Below are 17,622 nucleotides of genomic sequence, written 5' to 3'. Positions count from 1 at the left end.
CGGAGCCTGCTGAAGCACACAGGCTCTGTAGCTGGTGCAGGAAGAGCTTTAGAACTTCAGAAGCTCTCCACATACCCCCACAGGGTCGGTGCCCTGAGACCCAGGCAATCTGCTCACAGAGGAGAAGCCCACCTTCCAGAGAACCACTCCATTGTGTCAGAAGCCAGAACAGTGCACAGGAAATATAACACTACAGTGTGAGAGAGAATTAAAGGCTGCAGTGGGAGAGAAAATAAACATTCTACCAACACCTACTAGAAAGCAAAAGAAAGACCTCTTCCTATCAATCTGATGCAGAGCCCACCCTGAAGATGCCTAGGAAGAGAAATAATAATTCGTTAATTGCCATGAATAACCAAGGTAAAAAGGCATCTCAGAAAGAAAATGAAAATTCTCTAGAAAATGAACTTAAAGACATGGAAATATGTGACTTAAATGACACAGAATTCAAAATTGCAGTTGTTAAATAATGCAACAAGATGCAAGAAAACACAGAGAGTCAGTTTAATAAACTCAGAAACACAATCAAAGAACAAAATGAACATTTTACCAAAGAGATGGAAACTTTAAAAAATATATATAATTTCTGGAGATTAAGAACTCAATAAAAGAAATGAAGAATGAAATAGCCAGCTTAGGTAATAGAGCTGACCAGATGGAGGAAAGAATCAGTGACAACGGAGATAGAAATCTGGAAATGACTGAGATGGAAGAAGAGAGAGACTAGAGAGTTAAAAGAAATGAAAGAACTCTGCAAGCACTTTCTGACTCCAGCAGAAAGAGCAGCATAAGAATAATGGGCACACCCAAAGGAAAAGAAAGGGAGAAGGGAACAGAGAGTATATTAAAAAATTAGCCAATGAGAACTATTCAAACTTGTGGAAAGAACTGGATCCTCAAACACAAGACGACACAAATAGAACACCTAGTTACCTCAATCCCAACAGGTCTTCTCCAAGGCACATTGTATTGAAGCTATCAAAAAGTGGAATAGAATTGAGAACCCAGAAATACCCACATAAATATAGACAGATAATTTTCTACAAAGGAGCCAAAAACATACGATGAAGAAAAGACAGCCTCTTCAATAAATGGTGCTGGGAGAATTGGAAAGCCATGTGCAAAAGTATTAAACTAGACTGCTATCTGTCACCATGTACCTAAATTAACTCAAAATGTATCAAAGACCTAAACAGAAGACGTGAAACAATAAACTGTGTAGAAGAAAACATAGGTACTAAACTTATGGACCTTGGGTTCAAAGAGGATTTTATGAATTTGACCTCAAAGGCAAGGGAAGTGAAACCTGAAATAAATGAAAGGGACTATATCAAACTAAAAGGCTTCTGCACAGCAAAAGAAACCATCAACGAAACAAAGAGGCAACCAAGTGAATTGGAGAAGATACCTGCAAACTTTGCCTCAGAGAAAGGGCTAATACCAAAATATGTAAGGAACTCATACAACTGAACAACAACAACAAGAAGAAACCAATCCAATTAGAAAATGGGCACAGGACCTGAATAGACACTTCTCCAAAAAGGACATACAAATGGCCAGTAGACACATGGTGGTGGAAAGAGAACTGACTCTGAGGGATGAACACACAATGTGATACATCGATGTAATACATCAATGCTGTATTACAGAATTGTAAATCTGAAACCTATGTAACTTTACTAACAATTGTCACCCCAGTAAACTTTAAAAAAATGCTCAACATCACTAATCATCAGAGAAATGCAAATAAAAACCACAATGAAATTTTATCTCACACCAGTTAGAATGGCTGTCATCAACAGGACAAATAATAACAAGAGTTGGAGAGGCTGTGGAGAAAAAGAAACCCTCATACACTGTTGGTGGGAATGCAGATTGCTCCACCCTTTATAGAAGGCAGTGTGAATGTTCCTTAAAAAATTAGGAATAGAATTACTATATGATCCAGCAATCCCTCTCCTGGGTATATACCCCAAAAATCTGAAAACATTTATCTGTGAAGACATACGTGCTCTGATGTTCATTGCAGCTTCATTTACAGTGGCCAAGACATGGAAACAACCAAAGTGTCCTTCGTTAGATTATTGGATAAAGAAGATTGTGCATATATACACAATGGAATAATATTCTGCCATAAGAAAATATGAAATAGTGCCTTTTGTGGCAACATAGATGGGTCTGGAGATTATTATGCTAAGTGAAATAAGTCAGATGGAAAAAGTCAAGAACCATATGATTTCACTGATATGTGGGATATAAAACTGAAAACAGCAAAGGAACAAGACAGTCAAATGAAGAAACAAAAACTTATAGACACAGAAAATAGTTTAGTGGTTATCAGAAGGTGGGGGGAGAGGGTGGTAGATGAGGGTGAAAGGGATAAAATATATGGTGATGGAAGGAGAACTGACTCTGGGTGGTGAATACACGATGTGATAAATATAGATGATGTATTATAGAATTATGCACCTGAAACCTATGTAACTTTATTAACATTGTCACCCCAATAAACTTTAATTTAAAAATGTGGCACTCAAAAAGAATTTGCAATTTCATAACTCTTAATTTTTCTTGACTTTGATGGTTGACTCTTTAGTTTTCTAGAGATTTATCACTGAGATTCCATAGAGAAGAAAAAGCTGGATTTTTAAAATTATTTTTTAATCACTTGGCTTTCTGGATTACTGTACAAGGATTAAGGATTCTTTAAAGCAAATTTATTAGACTAACCAAATCTATCTTTAATGTTAAACAACCATTATTCAGGTGTAATCAAAGGGCAAAAATTCAATTGACATTTTTAATTTATCCTTAGACTTTGAAATTGTTTGATGTAAAGAGACAAAATGATACAGGTGGAGGCGATATAGTTGGTTGCTGACTTAGAAACATCTGATTTTAAAATTTTGTTCTAGGCTAGTCTTTTCATCAAATGAAACCAAAGGAAAAAAATCTTCTACTTTCAACACTACGTAGCATTCAGCTTCCAAGATGTATAGCTTAGCCTGCTATTACCATTTATTATCTATGTTCTGGGTTACATAGATTTTGTGTGATAGTCTGGGAATGCAACCACCATTCATAAAATTAGTACCATCAAAATCTAAAAAATAAACTTTTGAGAGGCACTTCATTCATAAATATATAATTTGTTTACTGCTTATAACTAATACCTTAGAAACAAAGTACAGCTGAGTATCATGTATGGTTTTGTGTTACAAATGAATGATCATTCATTACTAGTTGTGTTTATATTCTATTAGTTTGTTTTATTTTATTTATGTATTTATTCTTGAGAACAAGCTACAGAAACCACAAGTACCATTTGGTGGGTAAAGTCTAGAGACATGGAGTGAGGGTGTTACAGAACATATTTCAATAATGAAATAGTTATTGCAGAACAAACTTATATTCATGATTTTGTATTTGAGAAAGTAGTTGATTATTCATTATAATTAAATTATTTGTATATGATGAAGTCAGTTTTTTTTTTCCTTTAAACTGGGGTAGAGATGGATGAAGTAGTATAGTAGGATATAATGACTAAGCCCATAGAATTTAAAATAAAACAGATCCGGGTTTAAATTCCAGCTCTACTGCTTACTAGATGCGTGACCATGTTGTATTGAATGAGATGTAAAGGGCTTAACACAGTACCCGGCCTTTCATGAGAACTCAATAAATGACATATTATGTTGTTATTTTGTATTTTCTCTTCATCCTTGAGACTATGTGAACCTTATATTCTATTGAATGTAATGAGCTGAAATCTTACTCATTTCTGCCTCCCAGATTTTCTCTTTATGCAAGGCATCCATGGAACTGGTAACCTATCATGCTGCCAGCTGTTTATGAGTCACACTATGTAAATTTGGAAAACAGTTTAATTTTTATTTATAAATTATACATGTTCATTGCAAAATATTAAAAAAAATTGACAATTAAATAAAGGTTTATAACCAAACATGCAAGGATAGCCCTAAGCGATATTTTGGTGGATATCCTTTCACGTTGTTTTTTCTATATATTGTTATATCATTAAAAGAGCAGGCTGAGAAATCCAATAACAAGGAGAAGGGAAAGGCTTAGCTTCAATCCTAGAGCACCTGGTTCTGTTCCTTTTAGGGCAATGGGAGCAGGCTGGTATTCAGGTAGAGTACCACATAACAATGGTCTTTTGTCAGTGTAGAGTGGCTTCTCTATGTAAAGATGGCCAATCCTCTCTCACAGCAGCTTTCTTTTCTCTATACATTGAAATACATTGGACTTATTATAAACTTGTTCTATTATAAAAAATCTTATACTTCACTAGCACATTTAAAAAAAAATTTGGTTGACAGAATTGCTTATGAATTATCAAAGAATTACAACTGAATATGACTGCTGACATTATTTTGGGGGGTAGGGCATTTGGGTAAACCTTTTGTGGTGAGCTCTTTCTCCCCTCTCAGGTTTTGATGTAATATCAACCTGGTTAAAATTAGGTATGACTATTACAAAACAATATATATTTTACATTGATCCAAAAATCAAGTCCATCTATAGATTAGAACTTCAGTAGTATAAAAGCACAAAAATTCTCCTTTCCTTATTCTTCTCAGACTTGTGAAATGATTAACATGTAAAGCATTGATTGCTGCATTTATTGTTTTAATGTGTTATAACACAACCATACATTCAGAGCATTATCTAATTTTAGTTACGTACACATAATGACTTGGTACTCGTCCTATTACTTTTTCAGGGTAAAATGCACTTCCTGTTTTTTCTTCTTCCAAACTAAAACCAGAAGTATGAAATTGCAACAAACCTTATAGCTGGAAGGAAACATAGAGATAATTTAAGCCACACCCCTCATTTTTCAGATGAGAAAACTGATGCCAAAAAGATTAAGAAATGTGTGGATGGATGATTATATAGTTGTGTTTTCCACACAGGAGCATAACTAACTCATCTCAACAGATCAGAATCTACTCTACTTTTATTAATTTATTATATTATTATTATTATTATTATTTTTTTTAATTCAAGTTTATTGGGGTGACAATTGTTAGTAAAGTTACATAGATTTCATGTGTACAATTCTGTATTACATCATCTATAAATCCCAACTTGTGTGTTCACCACCCAGAGTCAGTTCTCCTTCCATCACCATATATTGTTCCCCTTTACCCTCATCTACCACTCCCCTAACCCTTACCCTCTGGTAACCACTAAACTATTGTCTGTGTCTATGAGTTTTTGTTTTCATTTGTTTGTCTTGTTCTTTTGTTGTTTTTGGTTTATATACCACATATCAGTGAAATCATATGGTTCTCTGCTTTTTCTGTCTGACTTATTTCGCTTAGCATTATAATCTCAAGACCCATCCATGTTGCCACAAATGGTCCTATTTCATCTTTTCTTACCGCCCAATAGTACTCCATGGTGTATATATACCACAACTTCTTTCTACTGAAGAACATTTTGGGTGTTTCCATGTCTTGGCCACTGTAAACAAACCTGCAATGAACATTGGAGCACACATGTCTTTATGTATAAATGTTTTCAGATTTTTTGGTTAGATACCCAGGAGAGGGATTGCTGGGTCATATGGTAATTCTAGTCATAATTTTTGGAGGAACCTCCACACTGCTTTCCATAGCAACTACACCAATCAGCATTCCCACCAACAGTGTATGAGGGTTCATTTTTCTCCACAGCCTCTCCAACACTTGTTACTCTTTCTCTTGTTGATGATAGCCATTCTGACTGGGGTGAGGTGATATCTCATTGTGGTTTTTATTTGCATTTCTCTGATGATTAGTGATGTTGAGCATTTTTTCATATGTCTATTTGCCATTTGTATGTCCTCTTTGGAGAAATGTCTTTTCAGGTCCTCTGCCCATTTTTTAATAGGGATGTTTGTTTTTTTGTTGTTGAGTTTCATGAGTTCTTAGTATATTTTGGATATTAGCCCCTTATCAGAGGTAACGTTTGCAAAAAACTTCTCCGATTCAGTTGGTTGTCTCTTTATTTTGTCAATGGATTCTTTTGCTGTGCAAAAGCTTTTAAGTTTGATATAGTCCCATTCTTTTATTTTAGCTTTTACTTCCCTTGCCTTTGGAGTCAAATTCATAAAATGCTCTTTGAACCCAAGGTCCATAAGTTTAGTACCTATGTTTTCTTCTATGCAGTTCATTGTGTCAGGTCTTATGCTTAAGTCTTTGATCCATTTTGAATTAATTTTGGTACATGGTAACAGACAGCAGTCCAGTTTCATTCTTTTGTACGTGGCTACCCAATTCTCCCAGCACCATTTATTGAAGAGGCCGTCTTTCCTCCATTGTATGTTTTCAGCTTCTTTGTCAAAAATTATCTGTCCATATTTATGGGGGTTTATTTCTGGGTACTCAATTCTACTCCTTGGTCTACGTGTCTGTTTTTCTACCATGCTGTTTTGATTGTTATTACCCTGTAGTACAAGCTAAAGTCAGGGAGTGTGATAAGATTGCTTTGGCTATTCAGGGTCTTTTGTGGTTCCAAACAGATCTGATGATTTTTTTTCTATTTCTTTAAAAAAAATGCCATTGGGATTTTGATGGGGATTGCATTAAATCTGTATATTGATTTGGGTAATATGGCCATTTTAACTATGTTGATTCTTCCAATCCATGAGCATGGAATGTCTTTCCATTTCTTTGTGTCTTCTTCAATTTCTTTTTAAAATGTTTTATAGTTTTCAGGATATAGATCTTTCACATAGTTGGTCAAGTTTATTCCTAGGTATTTTATTCTTTTGCTGTAACTACAAAAGGAATTGTTTTTTTTTTTAAATTTCATTTTCTGAGATTTCATTGTTAGTATATAGGAATGCAGTGGACTTTTGTACGTTGATTTTATAGCCGGCCACATTTCTGTATTTGATTATTGTTTCTAATAACTTTTTGGTGGCGTCTTTCGGGTTTTCTATACATAGCATCATGTCGTCTGCAAATAGTGACCATTTAACTTCTTCATTCCCGATTTGGATGCCTTTTATTTTTTCTTTCTTTTGTCTGGTTGCTCTGGCAAGGACTTCCAACACTATGTTGAAAAGCAGAGGTGATAGGGGACAGCCCTGTCGTGTTACTGACCGTAAAGCAAAGGGCTTCAGTTTTTCACCATTAATTATGAGATTAGCTGAGGGCTTGTCATATATGGCCTTTATGGTATTTTCCTTCTATACCTATGTTATTAAGTGTTTTAATCATAAATGGATGTTGTACCTTGTCAAATGCTTGTTCTGCATCAATTGATATAATCCTATAATTTTTGTCCTTTATTTTGTTTATGTGATGTATCACATTGATGGATTTGCGGATGTTGAACCATCCTTGTGCCCCGGGGATGAACCCCACTTGGTCGTAATGAATAATCTTTTTAATGCATTGTTGTATTCGATTTGCAAGAATTTTGTTTAGGATTTTTGCATCTGTATTCATCAGAGATATTGGTCTGTAGTTTTCTTTTTTTGTTGTTGTTGCCCTTACTAGATTTTGGTATCAGGGTAATGTTGGCCTCATAAAATTTGTTAGGAAGTATTGTCTCTTCTTTAATTTTTTGGAAGAGTTTGAGCAGGATTGGTATTAGATCCTCTTTAAAGGTTTGGTAGAATTCACTAGTGAAGCCATCTGGTCACCGGCTTTTGCTTTTGGGAAGGTTTTGGATGACTGATTCAATTTCGTTACTGGTGATCGGTCTGTTTAGATTTTCCAGTTGTTCATGGTTCAGCCTAGGAAGGCTATGTGTTTCTAAGATCTTGTCCATTTCTTCTAGGTTATTGAATGTGGTGGTATATAGTCCTTCATAGTATTCTTGGATGATCCTTTGTATTTCTGTGGTATCCGTGATAATTTTCCCCTATTTCAATTCTGATTTTGTTAATTAGTGTCTTCTCTCTTTTATGTTAGTGAGTCTAGACAAGGGTTTGTCAATTTTGTTAATCTTTTCAAAGAAAAAGCTCTTTGTCACATTAATCTTTTCTACTGTCTTTTTGTTCTCTATTTCATTTATTTCTGCTCTGATTTTTGTTATTTCCTTTCTTCTGTTGACGTTGGGTTTCACTTGTTCTTCTTTTTCTAGTTCTTTAAGGAGTAACATGAGGTTATTTATTTGGGATTTTTCTTGTTTCTTGAGATAGGCTTGTAATGGTATAAATTTCCCTCTTTAAACTGCTTACACTGCATCCCCAAAATTTTGGTAGGATGTATTTTCATTGTCATGTGTTACTATGTATCTTTTGAGCTCTCCTCTAGTTTCTTCTTTGACCCCATCGTTCTTTAAAAGTATGTTGTTTAATATCCATGTATTTGTGTTTTTTCCTGCTGTTGTTTTGCAGTTGATATCCAATTTCAAAGCCTTGTGATCAGAGAATATGCTTGGTATGATTTCAATCTTCTTAAATTTGCTGAGGCTGATTTTATGTCCCAATATATGGTCTATCCTTGAGAATGTTCCATGTACACTAGAAAAGAATGTATATTCTGATGTTCTAGGATGAAGTACTCTATATATGTCAATTATGTCCATTTCATCTAATGTGTCATTTAGGGCTGCTATTTCGTTATTTATTTTCTGTTTGGGTGATCTATCCATAGCTGTCAATGATGTATTTAAATCCCCTAGTATAATTGTGTTTTGGTCAATTTCTCCCTAAGGTTCTGTTAGTAGTTGCTTGATATATTTCGGTGCTCCCTGATTGGGGGCATAAATATTGATGACTGCTATGTTTTCTTGTTCTATAGTCTTCTTTACCATTATGAAATGTCCATCTTTGTCTCTTGTTATATTTTTCACCCTGAAGTCTGTTTCATCTGATATCATTATGGCTACACCTGATTTTCTCTGGGTACCATTTGCTTGGAGTGTCAATTTCCACCCTTTCATGTTGAGTCTATGCTTGTCCTTGTAGCAAAGATGTGTCTCTTGGAGACACCATATTGTTGGGTTTAGTTTTTTGATCCTGTCTGCTACTCTGTGCCTTTTTATTGGTGAGTTCAGTCCGTTTACATTTAGGGTGATTATTGATATGTGAGGATTTCCTGTCATTCTATCTTTGGTTTTCTGGTAAGGCTGTGTCTCCGTTGTTTCTTTGCCTTTTTGTTGTTGTGTATCATTTCTGTGTGGTGGTATTCTATGATGTTTCCCTCTGTTTCTTGTTTTATTACAGTATATATTTCAGTTCTGGATTTTTTTTGAATGGTTACGCTTAAGTTTATGTAAAAGAAAGTTCGCTATTTAGAGTATTCTATTCTCTTCAGCACACTTACTTTCTCCATTCCCATATTCCGGTTCAGGCCTTTACTCTCCCCCTTTTTATGTTTTGTTTGCCACAAATTGTCTCTGTTGATGGTGGTCGAATAGCCTCCTTTAGTATTTCTTGTAGTGCAGGTCGTGTATTAGAAAATTCCCTCAGATTTTGTATGTCTGGAAAGGTTTTTATTCCTCCTTCATATCTAAAGGATATCTTTGCTGGATATATTATTCTTGGCTCATAATTTCTCTCTTTTAATAGGTTGAATATTTGGTTCCACTCCCTCCTGGTTTGTAGAGTTTCTGCTGAAAAATCTGATGATAATCTAATGGGCTTTCCTTTGTAGGTTACCGGCCTCTTTTCCCTGGCTGCCTTGAGGATTCTCTCTTTGTCGTTGATTTTAGACAGCTTCAATACAATGTGCCTTGGAGAAGGCCTCTTGGGATTCATGTAATTAGGTGTTCTATTTGCTTCTTGGATTGGAGGATCCATTTCTTTCCACAAGTTTGGGAAATTCTCATCAACAATTTGTTTGAATATATTCTCTGTTCCCTTCTCTCTTTCTTCTCCTTCTGGTATGCCCATTATTCTTATATTGTTCTTTGTGATGGAGTCAGAAAGTTCTTGTAGAGTTCTTTCTTTTAAGTCTCAAGTCTCTTTCTTCTTCCATCTGTGTCATTTCTAATTTTCTATTTTTGATGTCACTGATTCTTTCCTCCATCTGGTCAACTCTACTACCTAAGCTGTTTATTTCATTTTGAATTTCTTCTGTGGAGTTATTAGTCTCCAGAAATTCTATTTGGTTCTTTTTTAAAATTTCAATGTCTTTTGTAAAATGCTCATGTTGTTCTTTGATTCTGTTTTTGAGTTCATTAAACTGCCTTTTTGTGTTTTCTTGCATCTCATTGAGTTTTTTCAGAACTGCAATCTTGAATTCTCTGTCATTTAAATCCCATATTTCCATATTTTTAACTTCCTTTTCTGGAGGCTTTTCACTTTCTTTATGAGCTGTCTTGTTGCCTTGGTTATTCATGGCAATTACTGATTTATTATTTTTCTTCCTACACATCTACAGGAGTGGCTTCTGCAACAGGTTGATAGGAAGAGGTCTTTCTTTGGTTTCCAGTACTTTTTGGTAGAATGATTTTTTTTCCTCTGACTGCAGCCTTTTATTTCTGTGTCACATGGTAGTGGTATGTTTTCTCTGCACTATTCTAGCTTCTCACACAATGGGAGGATTGCCTGGGAGACGGGCTTCTCCTCTGTTAATAGTTCACCTGGGTCACAGGGCGCAGTTTCCCAGTGGGTATGCACAGAGCTTTTGAAGTTCCAAAGCTCTTCCTGCACCAGATTCAGAGCCCTTTTGTCTCAGCAGTTCTGTTTACTCCTGCAGGGATCCACCCAGATAGGTGGGGACAAGGGTGGGGTGAGTTGTGAGAGGTGGCCCAGAGCAATGGCGGTGACCACCACCTCAGCAGGTCCTGCTTCCACAGCTCCCTCTCCTTTGCCATAACTAGTTGGGCTGCGAATCTGTGTATGCGGTCCATAGTTCTCAGTACAGCAAATATTATGTTCTTTTGATCTGACACTGCTACTGTTCCGCTTCTAGCACCGGCAGGTGGGGGTGGGGCGAGCTCTGGGAGGGTAGGGAGGGGGAGGCTCGTATCAGTTCCTAAGGCTTCTGTTCTCTGCTCAGCAGTGAGGGCTTAAACCACTGTATTCAGCCTTCTTCCCTCAGTCTTTGCTCCGAGGTCTGTGCCGTGAGCGTTGGGTTCAGCCGTGTTATATGCTGCCCCCTCAGCCCTGTGGACCATAAGCAGAGCCCTAGCAGTCCGAGTTCTTCCCTCTCCCGCAGCTGCGGTAGTTCCGGCATGCAGCGAGCTTGGAGCACTGAGCTAGGCCTGCGTCCTGCGGCCGCGCGGCTCCTTCTCCGCACTTCTACTGTCCCTCCTATCCCGTGATTCGCCCACGTTTAGGTGAATTAGTGGTGAGCCTCTTTGTATTGCCTGTGTGCTCTGCAGGGAGTCCTTTGTGGAGTTATTGTTGTTCTATTTGTTGTAAAATCCAGGGGATCTTTACAAAGGCTCACCTCACTCCTCCATTTTGATGACTGAATAATCTTTTTAATGCATTGTTGCATTCAATTTGCTGTAATTTTGTTTAGGATTTTTGCATCTGTATTCATCAAAGATATTTGTTTGTAGTTTTCTTTTTTTGTGTTGTCCTTACCAAGTTTTGGTATCAGGGTAATGTTGGCCTCATAAAATGAGTTAGGGAGTACTGTCTCTTCTTCAATTTTTTGGAAGAGTTTGAGCAGCACTGGTATTACATCATCTTTGAAGGTTTGGTAGAATTGAAACTATGTAGATTGTCAGTGATTATCCCCTATGGTTTGGGCCTCAGTAATAAATTTTAGGAAAGCTCATTGTTTTCTCTAGGTTGCTGATTAAATCAGAGAAGGTAAATAACTTTTCTTTCTTTTGCTCAATATATATTTATTGAATATGTTTTATTCATTTATTTATTATTAATATTATTTTACTTTGTGTGCCTGCTAAAGAAAAGTTAGATTTGTAAAATGTTTTGGGGTTTGAAAAAAAATATTGTCATTTGATAGGTTTATCAATTGACTAGTAGCCCAACTTCCAGCACTAGGTGCTACATACAAAATCTGTATAGGGATACAACCTCTTTTAATCGTTAAAGCTTGTTGATACTTTAACACTATATTAATGGTGAAAGCAAATAAATGGTCTACATTGATAGTCTAATAAATTGCCTTAAAAGGAAATTGTTCTCACTGTCTTTAAAATCCTTGTTATGATATCTCAAAAACAAAACAAAACTGTATTGTTAGAATTTGATTCCTAAGTGGCTTTAGTTCACTGAAATATAGCATCCATCCACCCTTTTCCTTTTAGTTTTGCTGAAAACAAATTTTGGAATTTCACAGTGAAAAGAAAAAGGAATAAAAAAGAATAAGAGCAACAAAAAGTCAGGGTCTCATAAATAAAGGCACCCTGTTATATGTAGCAGAGGGGAATGGAATAAAAGGTAGGGGCATGAAATCTTATAAAGTAGATGATGATTATTGCCAATTTACCAAATGGGAGGTGCAAAACTATAAGAAGACAAATTTAACTTATGCAGACCATCTTTGTTTGTTTTGCATTAAGAGCTATAGGAACCATATCTGATTATTACTGATGAAGATTTGACATGAATTTCTTTTGATAGGTGTTCTAAATTCCAGATTCTAGTACTAGCCATTACCCAGAAAGGTAAATAGTCATAACTTAATTTCATAGCAGTTTACTATTGTACCATATACAGTTTATTATGCAAGGTATGCAGAGTGTGTGAAGTAAAACATACCCGAAAAATTTTGAGTCTAATATTTTACCATAGATTTTGCTGTGTTTTAGATCTTTGACTTTTCCTTATAAAGTACAATCTTGGGATGCTTATAGTAACATTTTATTGCATGAGAAAGATATTAAGACCTTTTTAAAATATGAGAAGTGAATATTTCTATGAAGGGTAATTTTTGTCTATTTTAACATGAAGTGGCATTGTAATAGAAAGGCTGTAAAATCTGGAGTTTGTCAGAGTTGGGTTCATATCTGTGCTCTGCAACTTGCTAGCTGTTTAATCTTGGGCCAGTTAGTTAATTCATTTACACTTTTTGTGTTATTATAAGATTATGAGGATTAAGTGGAATAATGTATGAAATGTGACTAGAATATTAGCATTTCTAAGTATTTTACTAGGAATGTGCTATATTTACTTGTTTATAAATCAAAATACATTTTGATCCTGCTTTATCCCTCAGTTTTACTTAAATAACTTTTTATTTACCTGACCTTGCCACCTTCATGAGCTGTTCTTTCTCTGGCTAAAAGAAATAACTGAATCATATTTCTGGTTTCACATAATGGATATATCATCCCCACCTCTCTTAATACTTTTTTTATGTGTGTCATTTCTACAAAAGATTTGGAAATGACCTGAGTCCATGTGAGGAGTTATCTTAAAACAACAGCTAGTTTATTTACCTTTTATCTCATAATTGTCTTTCTTTATGAGATGTGTGATTGTATGTGTATCTATACTTACAAAACAGAATAAGAAGAAAAATTACAATTAACCTTTGAAAATAATCAGTGTACATGCACATTGTATACCATAAATTGATATTTTTACTGTCAGAGAGATCTCATGTTATCTAAGATTATAAAGTGATTGAGAATAAGAACCACATATGGGGGGAAATCACACAAGGTACCATATTGCTCAGTAAATACTAAACAGCAGCAGTTGGGAGTTGCCTTAGAACAGATGTGTTTGATCATTGTGGACGACAAAAAGGGTTCTTTGGAAAATAACTTCACAGGGTGACCTGATCATAAATTCCTCACAGTGTAGGTCATGGTGGGTAGTCATGCCCCAGGCATATAACTTTTTACAAAAGGTTCATGTTTGCCTTAACCAAGCCCTGTCCATTGTTTCTGTGCATCTAGTTAACACATCTTTGAAAATGCCTCTTTTCAGACCCCTCTTTCTAAGACCCCTCAAGAGAGCAAGTAATCTTAACAATCCTATAATCTTATCCTCGCATTGCTTTCTTCCACTTTCATGTAATTTTCTTTACCTCTCCTTCTTAATTTCAAATGCATAAAAGAAACTGCAAAAGTGTTATTCTCTGGAGCATTTGAGATCTTGTTTCCTGGCATGTGATGTCAGTTTGGTTCACATAAACTCTTATAAAAATTCTCTGCCGGTTTGGATATTTCTGACATTGACGTCATAGTGCATTTATGGTGGCAATAATACAGAGAGTGCCAAAATATGTATACACATTTTAAGAAAGGAAAAAAAAAACTGTATTAAAAGTGTAATACTCAATATATACCAATAACAAAAGATGAATACAAGTCATGTGTATACATTTCTTTGACACCTCCAGTATATTGTGGGTAATATTTTAATTAGTTACCTCCCCTAAATATTCAAAGATGCAAAGAACTATCCTGTGCTGAACGACACCAGACAACATGTAGTATTTCAGGAATTTCAGCAGATGCCCAATGTAAATCTTACTCCCTGAGGATTTCATTATTCTTTTTCTCTCAAACAATCAAAAATGACCCAAGATAATGGACATTTGTGATTATTAACCTGCTTTAATTTTTTTTAAAACAGAATAGGAAATGAGAACAAAACCTGTATGTAACAGGTGGGAAAACAAGAAATTTATGATAATTATCAAGTTATCCAAATGCTATTTGTTATAAGAAATTATTAAACATAGTGAAAATAATAAGGAAGCTAATTCTCTTGAGATTAATTAGTACTTGACAATTCACTTAAGGCTTTTGATGCCCACATTATTTTTAGATATTGTTAATATTATTCAGGAACTGGTTTAAATAATAAAAAACAAATACATTTTTACTAGCCAAATAATTATTCGTGAGACACCCACACTTATAACAGGAATTCAGCTTTCATCTTCAACATTTGCACACAAAACTGCAACTGAAAGGCAAGAACATGTAACAGATTGAGAGCAGATGGTTGGCTATCACTTTTTTGAAAAGCTGGTCATTTATTTGTTGACCAAGCCTATCTAGTTAAAGTAGCTGGGGCTAAAATGAAAATAGAGCAATTACACACAGTTAAAAATTTTTGTCCTGGAACATTGAACATCATCATGGAACTCTTCCAGTTTTTGGAGGAGATACCAAACTATTTAGAGAATAAAGCAGCAACACCATATAACAATGGCAGCAGAGTCAGCTGTTTAGACCTAAACTGACTAGAGATGAAAAATGCAGTTTGACAGAGAAAACAACGTACATTGATAAAAATGCTTGATTCTAAGTGTAACAAATATTTTGAAATTATATCTTTAAAAGTTGAAATAATCAATTGAAAAAGTCCCCTTGTAAATTGTTGTGAGGAAAAAAAGAAAGGAAAAGTCAGTGAAGCTTATTATATTCTTCTCTTTCTTCCAGAGTAGAACAGTTTACCAGCGTTTCTTAAAAACAAAAGGGGGGTTTATATTGCACTGATGCTGAATGTCAGATAATTTCAATACCCAATTAATGCAAGAAAACATAAAAAAGCAAGTCAGTAAGAAAAGGTAACTCAACTTCCAAGGAATGAAAAAGAAAAATATGTTGACTGAACATGTCACACTTGAAAAGCATGAGTCATCATTCACACAAATGAAATACCTTCTGTATATATGAAATATACATCGAGGTGGTTAAGATCATGGGTTCTGGAGACAGTTTCATTAGATTCAATCCCAGCTCTGCTACTTCCTAGTCAAGTGACCTTGAGAAAGTTATTTAATTTCACCAGACCTCACTCACCTGTATAATGGAAACAGTAACAGTATGTACCTCATAAAGGTCAGTCTGAGATAAAATAGATAAAACACTTACATGATATACTTATCACAAATTAAGCACTTAAGAAATGTAAGCTATACTTATATATATAGATATGTATATGTATATTTTAGCCTCATTTGTAGGTCAAAAAGAAAAGAACAAGGATTTAACTTGTCAAATGGCCTTCTAAGTCATTAACTGTCTTAAATTGGTGTGCCTTTTTAAACTGGATTCCACGGGTTTAAGTGGACTGGGGTAACCCCAAAGGGCCTGCAGTAACTTTCAGGAAAACTGTCAATCAGTTATTGATGATATTAAAGAAAATGAAGGTGAATTAGTTTTTTCAAGGCTCCTTTTGTGATTCTGGGTTTAACCAGAGCTGAAATTTGAAATTCCTTGTTGATCACTGCTTTCCCTACTACTTTTGGTTTTGTATATAGTAAACCTCTGGCTATTTTCAGGGTAGATTTCCAGATAGATTAGTTTAGACTAAGGATTAACAACCTATGGTTTTTATGCCTTGAGTATCACATTACAAGATTTAGAATTTTTTGTTTCATCTGGGCTGGTCCTGGGCAAAACTGAGGATTTAACAAAGCTGACTCATAACCTCAGTCTCCATTCCAGATTCCTAGTTTGGCATTCTTACCCTTATGGCTTTTAATGTGAATCATTTTCTGGGAGTTTTACATTAAAAACAAAAGGTTATACTAGACATGGAAGAACATCTGTCTTCTCTAAAATGAGTGCAGATATATGGATGGCTATCAACGCTCCCCACTTCTTAAGTAGAGAATAATTTAAAAGTAATTCAACATGGGGTGCCAACAGGTTGTTGCTCATCCCATATACCATGCTCCCCCTTCCCCTCTGCCCCCCTCACAACTGTTAGGAAAATACCTAAATATCTGACCCTTAAATGAATTAAAGTAGGAAGTAAGTCTTGCAAACTGGAAACTACTTTGGTGTGTTGAAAGGTGCCATGAAATACTTTTAAGCAAAGCTTGGAAAGGATTATTAAAGAGGAGTACAAAAAATAATTTTGAAAGCATAGTGTATAGAATAAAGCAGCAAAAACCTCCCTCAGCATCAAAAATTGCTTTATTGATGACATTATAGTGCTTTAGAGGCTACACGGATGTATTTCTCATTCTTAGCACCTGCCTCTTAGTGATTTGCTGCCAACTAATGATTAGAATTTGTCAGCGCAATCCTATTTAAGGAGGACAGATTAGACCATGCTAAAGAAGATAAAGTAAGCAGGTGGTTCTCACACACAAAAGGACATAGAAACTGTCATTCATTTTGAAAACTATTAAGTATTTGATAGTCTTAGAAATGTTATTGTATAAATTCTGAGGAAACATGTTTTTCATAGTTTGAAACAGAGTAAGATATCTTAAGTAACAGTAATCCTGGTTTAGTCTTCAAGAACATTTGCGTGATCGCTTTCCCTTAAAGTTAAGTGCAAGTGTTACCCTTACATATTTTTCCCTTCTTTAGAATTATTGCCTGTGCTATGAGTATGAAACACTATGTGGAAGCTAACATTTCTCAGAAGTCCCATACCACTATCAAGTACTTCATGAAGATATGGAGCAGTGTTAGTGATACTCTTATCTTCATCTTCCTTGGTGTTTCTACTATTGGAGATAACCATGAATGGAATTGGCCTTACATTTGTTTCACTGTCATTTTTTGTCTTATTTGGAGAGCATCAGGTATAGGGAATATTGTTGCTTAAATAAACTATGTTAATTGAATTTGGGATGTATTAGAAGCAAGAAATTTAAAATTACAATATGCTATATTTGCTTTACTTCTCATAAGCAGACTGTTTCATATCTCCTTTTATGTAGAAGGTACATAATAGAAAAGTTAAAAATCAGACTTTAAAATCAGATTAACTGAATTCAAATCCTAGCTTCACTACTTAGACGTATGTAT

The 17,622-nt window shown here is 35.2% G+C and overlaps 1 protein-coding gene across 1 annotated transcript in view; it reads left to right on the top strand.

Annotated features, from left to right (window-relative positions):
- LOC117013999 (sodium/hydrogen exchanger 2-like) overlaps nt 1-17,622 on the top strand; it is a 92,302-nt gene that overhangs the window by 30,636 nt on the left and 44,044 nt on the right. Inside the window, 1 exon segment of the mRNA XM_033091711.1 lies at nt 17,179-17,396. Within this exon segment, the coding sequence (XP_032947602.1) occupies nt 17,179-17,396 (218 nt within the window).

Source organism: Rhinolophus ferrumequinum, chromosome X, assembly GCF_004115265.2.
Source record: "Rhinolophus ferrumequinum isolate MPI-CBG mRhiFer1 chromosome X, mRhiFer1_v1.p, whole genome shotgun sequence".
Classification (NCBI taxonomy): Eukaryota; Metazoa; Chordata; class Mammalia; order Chiroptera; family Rhinolophidae; genus Rhinolophus; species Rhinolophus ferrumequinum.
The sequence above is the reverse complement of the archived record's forward strand: the minus strand, read 5'-3'. Positions and strand labels throughout refer to the sequence as shown.